The sequence below is a fragment of the Natrix helvetica genome (genome assembly GCF_964273705.1).
Source record: "Natrix helvetica genome assembly, chromosome: 6".
In the NCBI taxonomy this organism is placed as follows: Eukaryota; Metazoa; Chordata; class Lepidosauria; order Squamata; family Natricidae; genus Natrix; species Natrix helvetica.
In genome coordinates, this window is record NC_138553.1 from 56,714,748 (window position 1) to 56,734,771 (window position 20,024).

At 40.2% G+C, this 20,024-nt stretch overlaps 2 protein-coding genes across 5 annotated transcripts in view; both read left to right on the top strand.

Annotated features, from left to right (window-relative positions):
* The window catches only part of YAF2 (YY1 associated factor 2), an 83,561-nt gene extending 77,685 nt beyond the window's left edge, over positions 1-5,876 (top strand). Inside the window, exon 4 of one of the 2 annotated variants that reach the window (XM_081957209.1) lies at positions 4,290-5,874. In XM_081957209.1, coding sequence (XP_081813335.1) covers positions 4,290-4,527 — 238 coding nt within the window. In that variant the 3' untranslated portion in view covers positions 4,528-5,874. Of the gene's footprint in view, positions 1-4,289 lie in introns of both variants that reach the window. The other variant, XM_081957211.1, reaches the window with a different exon arrangement.
* Positions 5,877-6,776: 900 nt separating this feature from the next.
* GXYLT1 (glucoside xylosyltransferase 1) overlaps positions 6,777-20,024 on the top strand; it is a 64,064-nt gene continuing 50,816 nt past the window's right edge. Inside the window, exons 1-3 of one of the 3 annotated variants that reach the window (XM_081957190.1) lie at positions 6,777-9,795; positions 10,408-10,482; positions 11,096-12,181. In XM_081957190.1, coding sequence (XP_081813316.1) covers positions 11,955-12,181 — 227 coding nt within the window. In that variant the 5' untranslated portion in view covers positions 6,777-9,795; positions 10,408-10,482; positions 11,096-11,954. Of the gene's footprint in view, positions 12,182-20,024 lie in introns of all 3 variants that reach the window. The other 2 variants (XM_081957189.1, XM_081957191.1) reach the window with 2 other exon arrangements.

A 20,024-nucleotide genomic window follows, 5' to 3' on the forward strand; every position in this document is an offset into this window, starting at 1 on the left:
TGTCCATTAATATTATTTATACTCTCAAGATTCTTTAGCTTTTCCAAGTTTTGATGTATGACCGTGGGTTAATTAAATCTTCTTACCGGTCTTTCATCTCAACCTGCACGCTCCTGTTCAGTTGCTTTGGCTGGAAGCCAGCTTTTGGGCAGCCATGTTGCCATGCTGCCGCACCTACTCTGATTCAGAGAGGAAATCTCCAACCTGCGAGGGAACTGTTGCCTCCCTCTGGGTTTGATGAGACATTGCCCCTTCTTCGCCCCCCCTCCAGGGGGGTTCTGATCCAAAAAGGATCTCAGAATTGGTTTGTCAGACGGGTTTCATGTGAGACTCTTCAGAGCTCACACACCCCATGTCTGTTCAACTGGAGAACTTCCGGCCGAATCCTTTTCCCCAATTGTTGAGTGACTTCTAAATTCATTTCTGTGTCTTTAAACAATCCCCTTGTCTCCTTGTTGTTTTTTATAGTTTCATGCACACTTTTTAACATCAAGAATATTTCTTCATATGCATCTGTTATCCCCTGTAGATCCATTTTATAACAATTTAATAAAAATTACTCTATATTTCTATAATCCAAAGTTTCAATATTTAAAAATTGTTTAATAAAATTTCATCAATCCCATAATTATACCTCCAAAACCCCTAAATGTATGATCTTTAAAATTCTTTAGTAATTTACAGCCTTTTAGTTTTTCAATTATATATCTTCCCAATTGTCCAAATTTTAAAGTCTTATTTAACTTATCTTCTTTTTTCTTCTATCACTTTCTTCTTTTGTCTCATAGAATGTTCTGTTAAATAACATTAATAATCCAAATCCAAATTAATCCATTAGATTCCTCCAATCTTTGAGATCCATAATCAAATAGCCGATTTTAATAACATTTAATTATTTGCAAGTTAGTTCCTTTTAGAAAACTTCAGAAGGGAAAAAACACATTACATATTCTCAAATTACCCAAGTCGTCTTCTAACATAAAATCAAGGTCAGGCCGTCTTCCAGATGTTATTACTTCTATTTTGTGTATTAGACTTTGCATGTATTGTGTTCACTTTCACTGAGTATACTGTGGCTATAGTGCTGTAATACTTCTCTTCTTCCAGTAAATGGTTCTCTTATTCCCAAATCCAAAGTTAAACAATCTGTCAAAAACAGCTGATTATCAGATAGATCCAGAGGGTTTAGAAATACAAATAAACAAGACAGTCTCTCCTGAAAATCACCTTTCAAATTGTTTAAGCTTTTTTCAGGCTTTCTGAGTTTTAAAGCTTCTCTTGGTCTTCTTTTGCCTCCTCATATTCAGTTGTTGTTTTTTTCCTTTCTCTGTATTTAATCGCCACTTTCTTAGATTTGGAAGTTCTCATTTAAAATTCTTGTACTTAAACCAGGTCTTATCTCACCCAGTTTCAATGATCTGTCCACAAACCGCTCCAGGACAAATCTTACAGTCCCAGTTGTCCCAGCTCTGTGATTGCCAAAAATGGCTGTCATCCCTGCTGCCATTCGGGAGAGCTTGCATTGGACCTAATGAGGAAATTGCGAGTTCCTCGTGGTCAGCAAAGCTCTTCTTCTTCCTTCACCATCCCTACAAGGTGGCTAGGACCCCATAGGGTTTCCCGACAGTGGTTACTGGTTGGATTTTGCAAGGCTCGGCGGAGCCTGCTATTTTTTAGCCGTTCTCGCTGCAACATCAACCGGAAGTCCACGTCAGTGTTGATAGATGTGAATAATGCAGTCATGTCAAATGAGACCATTATTTCTTCTTCATTTATTTTGATGTTTTTTAATTAATTGAAGGAATTGCTCAGGTGAGTTTATAGAATAAGCCAAATTGTTGATGAGGTGGTGAAGTCTTTTTCTTAAAGCTTTTTCTAGTTTGTAGGTTGGATAGACTTGCAATCAACAAGAGAACCAAACAGCTGCTCAGAATTTGAATATAGCTCCAAATGAACAACTAATCAAATAACCAGTTGACCACACTGGCACACCAGACATTTATAAGCTAGGGAGAATAGGACAAGAAAATCCTGTGGATAATGTTACCCAGTCTGGCAATGAAAATGTTCAGAAACTAAAGTGAAACAAACTTGAAGAGCAAACCACTGCCAAAATCTAAAACCCAAACTACAAGTATTTTCTATTATTTCACAGTAATGTTTTCTCTGGAGGAGCGTAAAACCTGGCATTCACTAGTGTTTTCCAGAGTGGAATGTGCTACCAAACATAAGCATTCTGAAAGGGTCAGAACCCTGGGGCTACCATTTTTGCCAGGTTTGAATTCTGTTACCCCAGTATGCCAAGGGATTTCCTCTCCCCTCCATGCAAGGAGAGAAAATTATCTTGTGCTGAGGGAACAGACCTGAAATCTGATGAAAATATTAGTGAATGCCAGCATTCTGAGCCATTTTCTCTTTTGAAAGGGTGGAAATGCCATCATTTGCTAGTGCTTTCCCCTCCTGAGGGACTGAAACAGATATTCAGTACTGTTTTTGCCAGATCTGAGCTCCTTTTCTCTGGCATATGGGAGGATTTCCTCTCTCTTCATGGAAAGGAGGGGAAATCCCTCAGTGGGCTGGAGGAATGAACCTCAAATCTAACATCCCCACCACTTGCAAAATTTCCTGCTGGATTCTTCATTGCTTTTTGGAAAAAATGAGCAGAAAAGATTCACATGGATCACAGGATACTTGTCAACTGGTCATAAATGCCCAAACTGCAGTCATGAGGCAGGGGAGGGTTGCTTTATAATGTTGCTATGCCCAAACTGCAGTCATGAGGCAGGGGAGGGTTGGAAGCTTCTATTCCAAGGTTGTCATGGCTGTGAACTGTCAGTTAAACAATGGTATAAATTGAGGATTACCATATTTTTCACACTATAAGATGCACATTAGCTTTAGAGGAGGAAAACAAGAAAAAACAATCTGCCTCTGTCTCCCAGCATTCATCTGGCTAGCGTCCTTACAGCAAACAGCCTGGTAAACTTCAGCACGTTATCGCAGCCTCGGCACATGGCTCATCAGGGCTCCGCTCCATTGCGCCCACCACCAGTCAACTGAGCTGAGCTGCCGCCACCACTGGGGAACATTGGAGCCTTTGCTGCTGAGCAGCTATTGGTGGTTGGATCGGCCTCCCGGAATACTGCCGATCAGCTGTTCTAGGTGGTGGGGATTGCTGCCACCTATCACTGCTGCTGCCAACTGGGCGGGAGCAATCAGTGGTGAATGGCAATGGCGATCAGCGGTGATCCCCACCGTCTAGAACAGCTGTTTGGCAGTATTCCGGGAGGCTGACCCAACCACAATCAGCTGCTAGGCAGCGAAGGCTCCAGCGTTCCCCAGTGGCAGCGAACAGCAGCAGTGATGACAGGCGGCGGCAAATGCCACTGTCGCACCAACACCCCTCCCCCCGCCGCAATATTCACTCTATAAGATATGCAGTCATTTCCACCCACTTTGGGTGGGGGGACAAGTGTGTCTTATAGTGCAAAAAATGTGGTACCTATAATTTACCTCTGCCTGGACCCAACCACATTGTGTCCTATGAGGGACATAGATCTAATATACTGAATGCTGTCTTGTGGCTGTCTACTTGCTCATGACCAACAGGCTCAAAACACCTACCTAGTAACCAAGTTGAACCATACTTCTGTCAGCTTCACACGAACTGCCAATCCAGAGTTCAGATCAGAACAGATCTGAACTACTTTATCTGTCAAATGCTTCATATATTTCTCATAGTAGTTTTGCATATGTTCTCTGGCCTCTCTTTCCTCGTGAAATTGTGTTCCATATTATTGGTAAGTAGGATGGTTAAGGCATCATGTTAGAAACCAGGAGACTGTGAGTTCTAATCTCACTTTAGACATGAAAGCTGGCTGGGTGACTTTGGCCATTCACACTCTCAGCCAACTAACCTCACAAGGTTATTGTTGTATGGAAGATAGGAGGAAGGAGGAGTATTTGGTATGTTTGCCTCTTGAGTTATTTATATAAATAATAATGAAATTAAAAAAAACAGATTATGAGGTTAGAACATGCCTGCCATATCTAAAACCTCAGATTTAATATTTGACATTTCTATTTTAAATATTCAGGGATCAGGCCTAACAAAGACATTTGCTTGACATAATTTAAAGGTTCAATCAATTTTAAAAGGTCTTGATAATGAATTGTATCATAATACAGGAGATACAAGCATTATTTGTGGTTCCAGAAAAATCTTTAAAGTAAAAGACTGGAACATTTTCTGAGTTTCCTCTTTCATTTGATTATTTATATTATTTTAGGCCGAGATTGAAAAATGTGGATCGAAGTAGTGCTCAACATTTGGAAGTTACTGTTGGTGATCTGACAGTCATTATTACAGACTTTAAGGAAAAAACTAAGTCGTCACCTGCTTCAAGTGCAGCTTCTGCAGACCAGCACAGTCAGAGTGGTTCTAGTTCTGACAATACAGAGAGAGGAATGTCCAGGTCATCTTCACCTAGAGGAGAAGCCTCATCACTGAATGGAGAATCTCATTAAAGTTTATTTACTTCAGTTTATTTAGTCTTTCGTCTCAAAAAATTACATATATACAACCTCTGCCAACAGTTACCACATTTTCATGATTTCTTATCACCATGCATGATTATGTTTACCCAGATATGATTTATGCAGTTTTTTACAAGCAGTGCTGCAGTGCAGTTAAATTGCACTGCAATCTACAAAACATTTTAGATCAATTTTTTAATCTTCATATACAATGGTGCCATGAAAATGTGGTTTGAATATGCTTGATGCAGTGTTACTGGCAAGTCCTTTTCCTCTTTTACTTTAGTGAATTTTAACAGAACTCTTGGATTCTATGCTATTGGCATGTAGTGAATGAATTTAAAAAGCTGCCTAAATATGTATTATTTGAGAATTGTGAATCATAGTTATATATGTATGCAAGTCAAAGATCAACTTAATCAACTATTTGCTGCAAAAGACTTTTCATAATGATTATCTTTAAAACACCTGCTGGTACTTGGTGTGGTTGAATAGGAAAATGCTATTAAATATAACATTTGTATGAATTTTTGCCAATGTCCAACACATTTTACTGGATTATTGTAACTGAATAATGTTGCTAGCTTCTCCAATATTTTCCTCATACATTTAGAACATTTATTGTTAATGTTTACAAGCAAAAAAGTAAATCTGTTACATTGTTTAGCTTTATAATTCAAGTATAGTACTACCTTGTCCTTATACACTGGTATTCTCTGTTATAGAACATAAATTTATTCTGAACTTATTAGTCATCTTCTGTTTTTTTTTAAATTCTATATCTTTAAACTATTGCTGATAACTTTACAATCCCAAACATGATGCCATCATAATTGATATTTTCTACTTTCTCTGAGATTTTCTCAGTGTTATAATGATATATCTGTTCAGCAGGAGGCTGGGATCCAAAGAGGCTTTTAAGTTTGTGTATGTGTTTAGTGGTTTATTTTGTTTTGTTTGTGTGTGGTTTTTTTAGCCATAGTTCTTTGCACCACACCAGAGAGCATTCCCAAAGATCTCCCAAGATTGAAAATGGGTAGTGCAGGGGACTGCAGTTGGAGGAGGTGAACTTTAAAAGCAATGGTGCCTATGTATGGGTGTGTGTATGGGTGTGAAAAGAACCTGTGCAGCCTTTAGGATTCAGGCCAGTGATATTGAATGTTTCACCAGAGTAAATAAGTAAGCAAATGCTATATGTATTACATTTGTTCCTGTATCAGCCTTTTGCATTTTTTTGAAATAACTTTTATTAAATAATAGAGTAAATCATAGGTAAAATACAGTTATTTGTTTTTGATATAGTGGTCATTTATGCATTTAACAATATAGAGATACAGAACAAAAGGATTTACAGTCCCATTCAGTATTATGTAAACTTTCCAATAAAATATTTTTATGAGTATAGGTTTTGAAATTTTGTTTATAATCAGTTAAATGTTTTAATGTACAAATTAATGATTAACTCTATGATTTAGAACTTCTAAGGGTGTTTTTATATATGATTGTCCACTTAAATGAAGGACATTTACTGATCAGAATGTAAACCCAATCTAAAATTATTTTAATTTAATAAGGCAATTAATTAGCAATTCAGAACTTATACCTAATTGACAGCACAAAAGTCTATGCATTTCTAAGAAATGTCTCACTGAGTTCATAGTTTATAGCACTACAACAATCAGTGCAGTCCTTGCATTTTTACTCAGCAGTGCAAACGAGTGCGGGGAGGAGGGTCATGGCATGTGCACAATGATGTCATCACAATAATATCTTAAGCTGCTTATTTGTGTCACATATCAGGTCGCAAAGTACATAATGGTAACTTTTGTATGATAACATCATCAGCCATATTATTTTGGTACCTTCATAATTTACTGCAAATGCAGCTGGGCTTGAGGCTGTTCCCCTAGGGCAAGGGTGTCAAACTCAATTTCATTGAGAGCTGCATCAGCATTGTGGTTGTCTTCCGGGGACCGGGGGGGAAGGAGGGATGTGGCAGGAGTGGTCAAGGCTGACTGGGAATGACCTGGGGCCATGGCCAGCTTGTTGTCGCTCGCATGTATGGTGCCTGTGGGGACCGGGTGGGGTTGAGGAGGAAAACCAGGCATCTCCGGTAGGTGGGGTGTTGGGCAGGGGGCTCATCCCACAGGATGAGGGGTGGGGAGGCAGGGGGCAGGGCAGCTAAAGCCCGAAACTGTTGCCACCCAGGAGCTGTCGGGTAGAGACTTCCAATAATGTGCCCCCTTCACCGAGGCTTCTTGGCGGAGAGAGCTGAGCCCTGCTCCGCCCCATGAAGTAGTGGCCTAATGGACCTTTGCAAGCTGTTGGCAGTGGTGCTAGGTGTGTCAGGTGGGCGCGGAAAACGGGAATATACTCCACGTGCGGGCCAAGGGCAAGACCCATGAGGGGGCTGAGGAGATGACCAATGGTGACCTGCTCTCCAACTGCAAGCAAAAACAGATGGGACAGAGTAGGCAGCCCAATGGTGTCTGGCAGCAGCCACCCCATCCCATTCCTCACTTTGTCTCAGCCCGCAATGATGGCAGTATTTGGAGGCAGAGGTGCAGGGGAGAAGCACATGGTTCAACCTGCTGGATGCACCAGGCAGCACCTCCAGTGGTCCATATCACATGCCCCCCCCCAACTGCTTGCACACCTGTTTCTTGGAGGGCCAGCTGCAGAGTCCCCACTCCGACTCCACCCGTGCGCGCATGCACACACACACACACCTGGTGACACGTGCGGGCACAGGGCTTATCTGCAACCTGGTGGCATCCACGTTGAGATGGCGTAGACTGGACTCAGGTGACGCTGGACCAACGCCTGCTGTGTGCATAGGCCTTGCCCATGCCATCTGGGCAGCTGCACTTGCTCCCACTGCCTCCTGTGCACACATGCAGCTGCCCAGATGTCGTGGGCCGGGCCTGTGCACACACGTGTCCACCTGGATGGCATGAGCTGGGCTGAAGTGATGCAGACCAGCCCCTTGCCGTTTCCAGGATGGCCGCAGTGGCCATATCTGACCACATTGCGGCTCAAAAGGGAGGCCACGGGCCTTGTGTTTGACACCCCTGCCCTAGGGAATTTAGCCATTAGCTGTTTGGAATTTACTTCCAAACAAACATGCATAGAGTTACATTGCACAAAGTAAATAGTAGTAGTAGAAGCATTCCAATTCATTTTTCCAAATTTATTGTATTTTTCTGTTGCTTGGACCCGTTATCAATATTAGCATTTTTGTACCCACAAATATCCTCATGAACACATCCTTCAGATTCAGAGTGACTTAAAAATGAAGGTTCTTATAATGATGTATCTTAAAATAATTAGCTGGCAGAGAAAGTCTAGTCAGTTTATATATTTGTGGTTTCTGTGTTAATCTTATGCACACTTACTTGGATAGATCCCACTGAATTCAGTGAAATTTAACTCTGGGAAAATATACATAGGATCAGGCTGTTAATAATATTTGTTTTGGTGAAAAGTCCAGTTGCGTATTGTTGAAGGGAGCACTTCACATAAGTTAGGCATTAACTTTTTTTCACTTAAAATATTTATTTTGTGAACTATGAAAAGTTACATAGGATATTTGGTAATAATTCTAACCAAAAATATTAAATATGTATAGTGACAGCCTTTCAGCAAGAAATGGGTTTTGTGCGGATTGTGATGTTTGCTGGTCTCTTGCAGTAATGTATTTTTCTGTTTTTAACTCCAGTACTTCTACAGCACAATGGTACTGTCTATTTTGTACAATGTTAAATGTGAAATACAGTTAGTTGCATAAAATGAAAGTCTGATGTGATATGTAAAATTTGAATATGTTATTTCTTACTTTTTCTGTCTAATAAGTTAACAACTGTGTTCTCCTAAATGAATAAGAACTGAAAAGGCTGAAATTGGGATGTTTATTTTATTTTATTTATCTCATTTTTGAACCACCCATTTCCCTCACAGACTACTTTTATGTTACAAAGTATTGCTTTGGTCTTTTATTGGTTTCTAAAGAGAGTTTATTTCTTTAAGTCATACTGGGGAACAGTGCAATTAGTTTCTCTGTAACCTTTAATATTTTTTTCAATTTTTAAAATAAATTTCTATAGGTAATTTCCCAATAAATAAACAACCTAAATGTGGGGGAAATGAAATCTACAAGTGATATAACTACTAATTGGCATATCTAGTTATTCATTTTGTCACAAGTATTTAGGAAGCTACTTTAGATACCCAATCAGTCCATATGATTCAGTCATTGTGGATGGCAGGAACTGGATTCTTTGATGCAAAATACATTTCAAAACTAAATTCTACATGATTTCTTTGTAAGAATCCCTTTTTAGAGTATTTTCTTTTGTAGTATTCATCTTTATAAATTGATATAAATACATTTTATTCATAAATGTAGCATTACATTAACAGCAACATATTTAAGGCATGTGACATCTATAGCAAATTAAGCTTGAAAGTGATCATAAATATCATTTATTAGATGTGCTTTTTCATTAGAAGCAGACTACAAAATATAAAAAATCCCATGGGCTATTTCTCCAATGAGTTATTACTATATAGAAACACTGGGTTGCTCTATTTGTTTATTACAAAAATGTATACGTTATCTGATTTATTACACTTCTGACAGGTAGAGAAAAATAAATTTCTTTAACATATCTCAAATATCGCTAAAACAATTAAAACCTTCTTATGCAAACACTATGTAGAATAGTACTGTTTTTGTTGTTCTAAAAGATAACAAGGGGGTGACCAACCGAACGTGGGAGGAGACATGGTGTAATTGAAGCTGCCACAGCAAAGGCTATTTTCTGAGTGCCTGTACCATTGAATGAGTTATAATCCAATACTGTGCCATATAGAAGACTTTTGCTCTCCATGTAGCATACACATGCTCCAAAATACATTCAGAATATCATTTGAAAATGCAGAGGAGAGGAGGCATTGTTTCCCTCCTGGTTGCAGAAAGAAAGCATCTCCATTAGTGGAAAATCCTGGATTTCCCTTGAGCTCTTGGAGGACAGGTAGGATATTAATCTAACAAACATTTCATTTTGTATCCCATATATTCAGATTTCATGATCCAGTTACAGCAGTTCTGAAAAAAAGTGACATGGCTGGTCCTCACACTTTAACAACTATCCCACCCTTAGGAAGGAACCAAAAATCAATGAATTATTTAGAATTATTTATTTAAGATCTAAATAATTTTATTAGAAATTAATATATTTTAAATGATTAATTCATATGGTAAGTACTGAGAATTATAAATGATTACTGATAGTATCTGAAACATTTTGCTGTATCAAAAAAGTTGAATATAACTCAGTCCATTTACTAGGAATATGTTAACTTTTCCTTAAGAAATACCTTAATTTCCTTTTCAAAATAATTAAATACTTCTTCCAAATAGATCAGAAGAAGGGACTTGCTTTCTTAAACTCAATTATACACAGACTATCAAAACAGTTTGTCAGATTTTACAAAAATATTTTGATATTTGTAGCAAACAAGGGGAGATTTTTTTTCCCGTTGCTCATAAATTTAGTGGTAAATTACTTTTTTAAAAAAATTAAATGAATCAAGAGACAAAAATAGAATGTTAGAATTAAAAAAGAGAATGTCTTGCTGTAGAAGATACCATCTTTCAAAATTTTGTTCTGATTGTTAACTTAGGATCACACTTTCTCTACCCAATCATGTTGAATATTGATTTTTATTACCCTAGATGGCTAATATATTAAAGTATCATAATTCATTTATTAAATAATAAATACAAAATTAAATTTGGTTCTTTGGGATATATTTGATGAAGATTTCATCCTATTGTTAAACAGGTTTCCTTTTTGTTTGTTGAAACAGTTCCCACTCAGGGTCAACTGCCAATCTGCCCATTCTCAAAGCCACCCAGCAATTAGTGAACTTCACCAGACATCAGTAAGTTTTTGAAGGCTTTTATCATATGACACAGCTTTCAATGGAATAAAACATGAGAAAAACTGTTTTATGATTCCTCTATAAATTAGCTCTTTGACTAATTGCTCAGCATATCAGTCTGATGAGATGATGCAATTTTGGTTTTACTGGAAATAGATCATATTGGTTTCTTTTCAAAGAATACTCCTTTAGACAGTTTAAATGTGTTTCTAAAACAAAGCTATTTTATGGAATAGCCAGTTATCAGTTTTGTTTTCTGAGAACACATAGTTTTTCATTATTACAGAGACAGAGAGATGTTTAGCAAGTTAGTATAATAGGGTCATGATCAACATATTTCAGAAACATGTTGATTGTAATCAATGATTGCCCTCCTTTAAAAAGAGGTTGCAGCGTTCTACTTATCAGTTCTTGTAATGCCAAGGAAGCCAGTTTATGTAGCTCCCCTCTGAGGCATTAAAGGTTCTCAAGCAAATTACTAATTTACAAAAAATGATTCAAGATATTGTGGTTTAGCATAAAATATAAAACAACCATCCAGAGATGTTGGGCAGTGAGCTCAGACTGTACTGTATTTTACTATATTTTGTTAACTTCTGTTTTTATCTTTCAGATAAGACATGTGTTGGCAGAAGAGCATCTTAATAAAAATAACTTACTTCACAATTTTGTTGGGAGCGGTTGTTATTGCATGATGCAGGAGAACATTAAAATGCCACATATTATAGTGGACCTATTCAGACAGAAGTCCTATTTCAAGAACATAGCACGTTTTTGCATGCAGGCGATCCAAAGTCAATGTTTGCCAACTAGGAAGAAAAAATAACCCGACCAGAAATTCTAGAGCTTTACCGATCAGGTTGAAAATACTAGATCATAAGCAACCCACTATGAACAGTATAACAGCATCGCTCCTAATTTTAATTCAGATTTAATTCGTCTTCCAAGTAACAGCACTGGGGGCTGACAGTAAGAACGTTAACTTTATGCACTGTTACTAGTGCATAAAGGCAATAGTTGTCGATTAAACAGAACCAGCTCCTCTGCCGTTTTTGCTTTAATTAACGTCAAACCTCGGCTGCCCGATGGCCGAAGTGTTTCTCAGTCGCTCAGTATCTCTAGCTTAACGCCCCCGCTGCCAGGATGGGCCTTCGGCAGTTTTAGTGGCTCCACCCCAGCAGCCAGCCACAAGGCCTAACAATCCCCACCTCCCGCTCGGCTCCTCCTCGCTTAGGCCCAGCACCTAACTGGCGCCGCCTTCCTCCATCTCGGAAGCCTCTTCCACTCTTCAGCTTCGTCCAGTGTTGGGGACCTAAGTGGTGCCGTTGCTGTTCTTGCGGTGTCGGCCGCCTTTCCGAGTCTCAAAGCGGCTGATACACGTCGTCGAGCTTCGGCGGAATTGCTGGTCGCCGCTGGGATTGGCGCTCTCCGGCAAGGCCCCGGCTTCAGCTGACGGCCGGGGCCGCGGGAGAATGCGGCGGCTGGCGCGGGTGGTGCTACTGTGCCTGGGCTGTGGTTTGTGCTCGCTGCTGTACGCGTTCAGCCAACTGGCTCTGTCTCTGGAACAGGAGGCGCCCCGGCGCCAGGGGGACTCCGCCTTTCCAGTCCGGAGGCAGTTGAGTGGCGGCAACACGCGCTTGGGAGCTGTGGCGGGAAGTGCAGGCCGCAACGAGAGATACCGTCGGTCGGGGCCAGAGAGGTATATGACTCGGCTCTTATGCTTGGGGCGGGAAGAAAGGGTCTCTTCCCCCAAAAAAGCTCTCGCTTTATTCCTAAATGGGGGGGGATTTTTCCTCTTTCATGAGCGATGGGCGGATGGCTGGCTGGGTACCTAAGAAAGAGGAAAGCCCGCAAGAGTGCTGAGTTGCTACTACACAGCAATAGATCCTAGGCAAAGATGTCCTATCAACCTCTTCATGCAGATTGTTTATAGAGCCCCAAATATTTATTACATGAAAATACTTTAACTAATAGAACTACAAATAATAATATTAATAAGAATATTACCGACTTTTGGATTCTCCCATTAACCTTTGGTTGTTTTGTTTCTCCTATGTACAAATCTGCACATGTGTTATATGCAGTAGTGGTATATGCAGTACAATGCAGTGAGCCATATGCAGATCTACACCGTAGAAACAAAATAACCACTCCATAAACACAGGGTGCAACATCAGGACTAGATTCAGCAGTCCATCTCCATTTAAAAGACAAAGGCCACATTTTGGACACTGAGGATCACTGGTTTGAAAGGGGTCAAAGAGGCCATCTATGTCAATATTGAACAGCCAGAGGGGGAAGGATACAACATCATTATCTCCAGTCTACAACACAGTCCTTTCAACAGTTCCAAGAAGGCTCCATACCCATTTGCACTACTCAGGTGACTCTGATGACACAGATAAACCTCCAGGTGACCTTAACGACCTGCTAAAATAATGCAAATGCCGAGCTGCTTGCAAGGAGTAAAAATCCTTCCATTCTCCACCATCCAGTCAGAGCTGAAGAAGCAGCTTGGATGAGAAGTGAAACATCTTCAAAGAAAAACCAGAAAGTCCAGTTGCCTCTTGAAAAAAGTATCTTTGGGACAACCATGGCCTGGATGACTGAGAATCTCCATAGACATTCAGCTAGGATTGAACAGTTTATGCCTTACTTATTTATTTTAAGCTTATATGCCATCCAGCTCACCAAAGCCTGACTCTAGGTGACTCACAATCAATAAAACATCAATGTTAAACATTAAAACAAATAGTAACTTTAAATTTGACAGAACTGGGGAGGAAGGGAGCAAAAGATGTACATGGGGAAAGGTGGAGTCTTAACTAGTTCTTAACCACTTCCAGAATGACACACCTCCACTGGGGTCCCTGGCCACTTGGTAGAGCCAAGTCTTCAGGCCCTTTTGCAAAGGGTGGCTGTAGATCTCACATTGGGGGATACAATATTCCAGTACAGGTAGGCCTTGATTTACAACCATTCATTTAGTGGCCATTTGAAGTTACAATGGATCTGAAAAAAAAGTGATTTACAACTGATCCTTGTGCTTACAACATCACAGCATTGCTATGGTCATGTAATCAAAATTCAGATGCTTGGCAAACAGCATATATTTATGATGCTCGCAATCTCTGAGTCATGTGATCACCATTTGGACCTTTCCAGCTGGCTTTCAAGGAAAAAGTAAATATTAAGTCAGATTTGTTTAAGACCATATGATTTACTTAACAATTGCAGTGATTCACAACAATTATAGCAAAATAGGTCCTAAAATTGGGTATGACTCACTTAACAATAACTTAACAAATTGTGGTCTTAGTTGTGATTGTAAGTCAAGGACTACCTGTATATGGCCCCTGCAGCACTTTATTTGCAGTGGACAGACATAAAATTTTGAATCGCTTTTAAATTTCTGCTTGAGTCTTGAAGAATCTGAATGCTTTGCGGCTACTATGCCATTTGTGCTATGATGTGAACTACAGAAAAAAATCCCACTTGTAATACAACATGGAAAATTACCAATTTGTACATACTTTTCTTTTTATTTGAAAGATTATTCACATATTCAATCAAGTGATTAATTTAAAAGTTCTGTTTCATTTGGTTTTACTTTAGCTTTTGTCCCAGCTGTGGTTTACAAGAAATATTCAAATCACATACTCTAGGTAAAGCAATAAGTATGTTACTGAAAATGATGACAGTGAAATGTGACGTGAGATTTTTGTGAAAGAGCCCACATCTTGATTATACTTGTGTTACAATCAAATTTAAATACAACTGCTACTTCATGCCTGCAAATGTTGAAAGTAGTCATGGATTTAATCAATAATTTTTCCAGACGTTAATTAATTCTGCTTTTCCCTCATTATACTTTGGAAAGTACTCCAAAGTGACTTTGCATTTTAAGATTGTTGATTGTTTCAGTGTAAAATAAGATTTGATATTAAATTTGTTTACTGAAATATAATCATGTTCTACAGATCTATTTAGCTACTTTTTGTTAGATGAAAGTCAGGATGCAATGTGATAATTGCTGTTCTAGTTTGTTTAGCAGAAAAAGAGTTAATTTATTAGACAAACATTAACATGAAATTAGGAAATTTGCCTGAGGTCATTCTGATTCCACCTACTGTATGCTGAACTCTGAAAATCCCATTCCTGCCCCAATGTTGTCTTTTCAGTTCCAACTTTTACAATGTGTTTGAGCTTTATAATTAAAGTGGAATGACATTTTTAGTTTCAAAGAGGAAAGCTGTCATTTTTAAATTTAATCTTTTGATTTTATGAGATGCTTTATATATAGGATAGCCCATAAGATTTGGAAATGGCAAAGGATGGTTTGTCTCCTGTTCAAGTGTTTCAGCAGATAGCTTTTATTAAAAGGAGTATTGATTTAATATTCACTAACTGCTTTATGACAGAAATATATTTTATTTGAGTAAAGGGTTGCTGTGGGCAAATGAAGCTTGGTGTCGCCATATAATGAGAGAAATAAAAATTCCATTTAGATTTCGCAGCTCTATTTCTTGTGGAGTATGCAATTCTGGCATTAATTAGTGGAAGCACGGTTGTTTTACATCATAGAAATCGTCATCTAAAATAAACTATATGCAGCTGCTTTTTGCTTAAATAGGAATGAATTTTAAAATTCTTTCTGAAATACTGAGAATTTAAATTATATTTTTAGTGCCTGTATTCCTGCTAGTACTTTTTATAAAGTACAGTTTGACAATGTATGTATGGTCTATTGCAATTGCATTTCTATATAATTAAAATGCATTTCAGAAGTGAATGTAGTAACCATCTGTAGAAATCCTACATTTCCTGATGGATTACACTATTAAGGATCAGCTTCACTGAGGTTAATGCATATTACTAATTCCTAATGAACATAGGTTTTTTGTATGTCTCCATATTCATGTAATTCACTTTTTAAAACTGTTTTATTAGTACCATATGATGTACTTTTGTATGAAAACACTAAAGAATTACATCCATTGATCATAAGAAAAAAATACGTCGAGGCAATACTGTTTTTCTTTTAATAATTTTGTTATGCTTATCAAGATATAAATGCAAAAGAAAATGAAAATAGTAGGAAAATGAGGGAACTCTTTTTAACATTGTAGAATAAGATAGCAACATCACAGCCTCAACTTTTTATTTTTACATACTTAATGTATTAGCCATTTCTATAACAACAAATTTAACTAATCAGCAAAACCTAAAGTCAATGGTTCATTTTTTTTCCATCTCAAGCACAAAATCCAGAAGTGGTTTCCAAGTAGAAACAAAGCTGAATGTGTTATTTTCTTTGATTAAAGCAATTAATTTAGCCATCTCTGCTAGTTCCATAAGTTTTTCCAGCCAGTCATCCATTGTGAGAATTAAATATCTTTCCATTTTTGTGCATAAAAACATCTTTGATCTGTCTACATATATAACAGCAAAGTTCCATATTTTTTTCAAGTTATTTGTCCATCAAGCCTAAAAGAAAAGTTTGCGGTTTGATTTTTATATTCATTTTAAGAACCTTCTGTATTAACATATAAATCTTACCCAGTATTTCTTTGCTTTGTCACAAGTCCATCAAAAATAATAAAAAGTTCCTTCTTTACATTTACATTTCTAACATACATATGAAATACCTTTATACACCTTTGACAGTTTTAATAGGCATATTTATTTAAAAAATACTTTTAAATTATAATTTAATGTAAATTTCAACCACACTTTGTCCATTCTACAATCATCACATTATACTCACTTTTTTACTCATTAGATTATGCAATGCTTCACCATATTCATTCTCCAAATTCAGTTTCAATAATAATTTATAAATCTTGACAATAACATATTCATCATTACCACACAATACAAGTTCAAATTCATTTTTTTACAAAGTCAAATCTGTAACTTAGAGTTTTTTATATATCTCTATATTCCATGTGATTCACTTTTCTAAAACTATTTTATTAGTACCATATTATATATGGTATGAAAAGCACTAAAGATTAAATGTGTTGATTATAAAAAAAGGCAATACTATTTTTCATTTTTAATAATCCTACCAAATTTATGTAGCATAATTACTATGCACATTTGTTAAGCAAGAATTAGCTGTATTTAAAATGGATTATATGGAAGTATGATTGTCCCACATTGACATTTCATTCAATTGTACAATATTTCCATAATAATATCTCTTTACACTTTTCCTTGCATCAGTTTCCTGGTGGTCCCATACCTCATCTCTTTCACAATAATCAGCATTTTAATTCTACATGAATATATACTTGATGTATATATACAAGACACATTGGGAACCCAGAGTAGTATCTCCTCTCAGGAAAAATGCATTAAATGGGAAGTACCCATTCACTACTTCAATCTTAGGTTGTAGCAAAGCAATGCTGCTTTAACTACATAGCAATTCAATCTCACTTTTAAAATTTAAATACCTATTAATTTAGCCTGGTGAACATTCAAGAAAAAATAGATGCTTTTTAGAAATACATTTAGTTTTTGACTTAGTGACTTGCAACTTATTGCCCTATGAAATACAGTGAATACATGATTTTTAAAATACAAGAAAAAGACACTAGCTAAAATTTTGTGCAAATAGAATATTAGAAGAAAATAAATTATTCAGAAGCAATAAATAGAAATGATTACAAAAATGGTACTAAAACATAAATCCATGTTCATTGGCTGTGGTGGGATTCAAATTTTTTAACAACTGAGGATGCCAAAATCTGAGTGGATAGCCTGGGAAAGGTGTCAGAATAACAAAATAAAACTTAGAGGGTACTTAGGGGAGCACCCTATACCAGCGATGGCGAACCTTTTTTTGGCTCGCGTGCCACAAGTGGGGGGGAGCGTGGGGGGGTCGTGTGCGGGTGTGCGGCACCCATAATGCAATGCGCGATCCCCCAGGGCGCATGCGCGCACAACCCCCCCCCGCATTTTACATGCTTTTTTTGCCCTCCCCAAGCTCCAGAGGCTTTATAGGAGCCTGGGGAGGGCGAAAAGAGCCTCCCCTGCCCCCCCGGAGGCCCTCGGACGGTCCCTGAAGCCTTCAGAACGCTTAAAACGACCCTCCGAGCAACTTCCGCCTCTGGGGGGCGGGGGAGGCTCTTTTCACCCTCCCCAGGCTCCTATAAAGCCTCTGGAGCCTGGGGAAGGCGAAAAATAGCTTTTAAAAAGGTGAACTCAGCTGGCCAGCGCGCATGTTCAGCCGGCATCCCAGCATTCGCAGTTTTCTCAGAGGCGCAACCAACCTGAGACCTCCAGTGGTTCACAGATATCCATCCTGGGACCTCAACGTAGTGCTACGTGCCCTCATTGGGCCCCCGTTTGAACCACTCAGGACTGCAAGTCTCAAACATCTGACATCTGACAGCCTTCTTGGTCGCCATCACCTCGGCTCGACGCATTTTGGAGCTGGCTGCCCTGTCCGTCAGAGAGGACTTATGCTTGATACGACAAGACAGGGTAGTTTTCCTGTACACCGCTTGGAGAGTCCAAGCAATGGGTTAATTCAGTCTGGTTGCCCTTGGATACTGAGGAACTTTTTTTCTCCCTTTAACCACACCTCCTCGTGTGATTGCTGCCAGAATTAATTCCTCAGTTGCCCGAATCGGATGCATATTCAGAGCTCAGGCTATTAATCTTTGGCTTGGACTCTCCTAGATCTATATTTTGGAAATTTTTCCTGTTTAAATCTGCTTCAAGCTAACTCGAAGGCCAGGAGGTAAGCGTGTGTGGGGGAGGCTTTTCTCCACAGCCTCGCACTCGTGCAGGCTTGGAAGCCTGCCGCTTGCTCCTAGAGCGCGGCAGCAGCGGCGAGGGTTTTTTTTTCGCTCGGTTCCCTTCCCGGTTGTTATTTTCCGGCCTGGTTTCGTTTTTTTGACTCCCCCTGCGTTTTTTTCCGTCCCTCCGCCACGGAGTAGCGAGCGGCCTGGATTGCTCCTGACTGCCGCTTTCCTCTCCGCCTAGCCCCTCGCTGTTGCGACGGCCATTTTTAGGCGCGAAAAGTTCGCGCCTTTATTTTAGGCCTCTGCCGCTCAGCCACGCTAGTGCAGGAGGCCGCCTTGGTGGCCACAGGGCCTCGCTGGGCCCGCCCAGCAGGCCCTCGGCCACCACTCACTGGACCTCAGCGGCGCTGGTAATTTGGCCACCACGTGTCCTTTGCACCGGCACAGGGAAGGTTTTTTATCCTTAAGAGCTGGCCAGGCCTTGCCTTTTTTCTCAAACCACTAGTCTCCTGGCCTACTGACTTCCCTGTCTCTCCTGCGGGGTTACTGCAGCCTGAGCTGCGGGCCCACTTCATAGCTCAACCTCCTGGGTGTCCTCCTTTTAAACTGGCTACTAGTGTTAAGGCTGAATTGGAATTATTAATTTTTCTATGCCTGCATTATTAATCATGATTGTGTTTTTTTGTGCATTTCAGTGTAGCCAGTCGAAATCCGCTGCAGCCTACCCGCTTGCCTGTGTTTTCTGCATCATCCTTCTGCGGTCATTGGCATGGAGCTGCCCCCTCCATCAGGTTCCCTTGAGGCTAGATCTGGCCCCTCTCAGGCCCCTAGCAAGGATACCCCTTCCAGTAAGGGTGGGAGTGTGGGCAAGGGCGTCTCAGGGGCCACTAACAAGCACCCTGTCAAGGCCCCGTCTGCAGCCGAAACCAAGGATGCTGAGAGGCGCCAGCGGGCCCTTGATAAACAATTTGAGAAGGCCCGGCGCCAGGCTGGGACAGGGTCCCCCCCAGGGGAGGCCCCCATCCCCCCATCCAGAGGTGATGTCTTGGCATTGATGAATGAGGAGGTAGAGTCTCAGGATCTGTCCCCGGACAGATCACTGGTGGAACCAGTTTCTCCTGCCCCATCCTGGTCATATGAACAGGACCCAGTCCCAGAGGGTCACAGTAGGGCTCCCCCAGCCGGGGGCTCCCATTACCATCTCCAGGACCCCAGGGATCCGGAATCAGACTCTGATCAGGAGCCCGAACTGCCACCGCGCATGCAGGCCTTGGTCGATCGTGCGATCGCCAGAGGCATCGCTGAGGGCCTCCGAAAACGCACCCCTCCCCCACCGGGGTCAGGGGCCACCCTCCAGGGCCCAACGGCTCCTCCTCCGGCCAAACGTGCCCGTCATCCGTCCCTTGAGTCGTCCGTGGTCAGCGAAACCTCCGCCATCGAGGACGCTGATCAGGACGGCCAAGAGCTATCTGAGGATGAGGGCCTCCCCCCGGACGCCCCCTCTTTTTCGGGACTTTTCAAACCTAGTCTTTTTAAGTCCATTCTCCACAAAGCAAAACTAGCTACCAGGGTAGGGATCAAACCTAAGCCGGCCCAACCTTCGGCCGATGCTGTTCCAGAAAACCCCAATGCGGCCATGTTTGACGTTCCGGCCCCCCAACAAGAGCTGGTCCCGGTTCCAGGCTTGTTCCTGGACGTAATCCAACGTCAGTGGGCCCAACCAGCCACCTTGTCTTCCCCCAGCGGGGCAGACAAGAAACTTTATTCAATGGATCCCACCTTGGA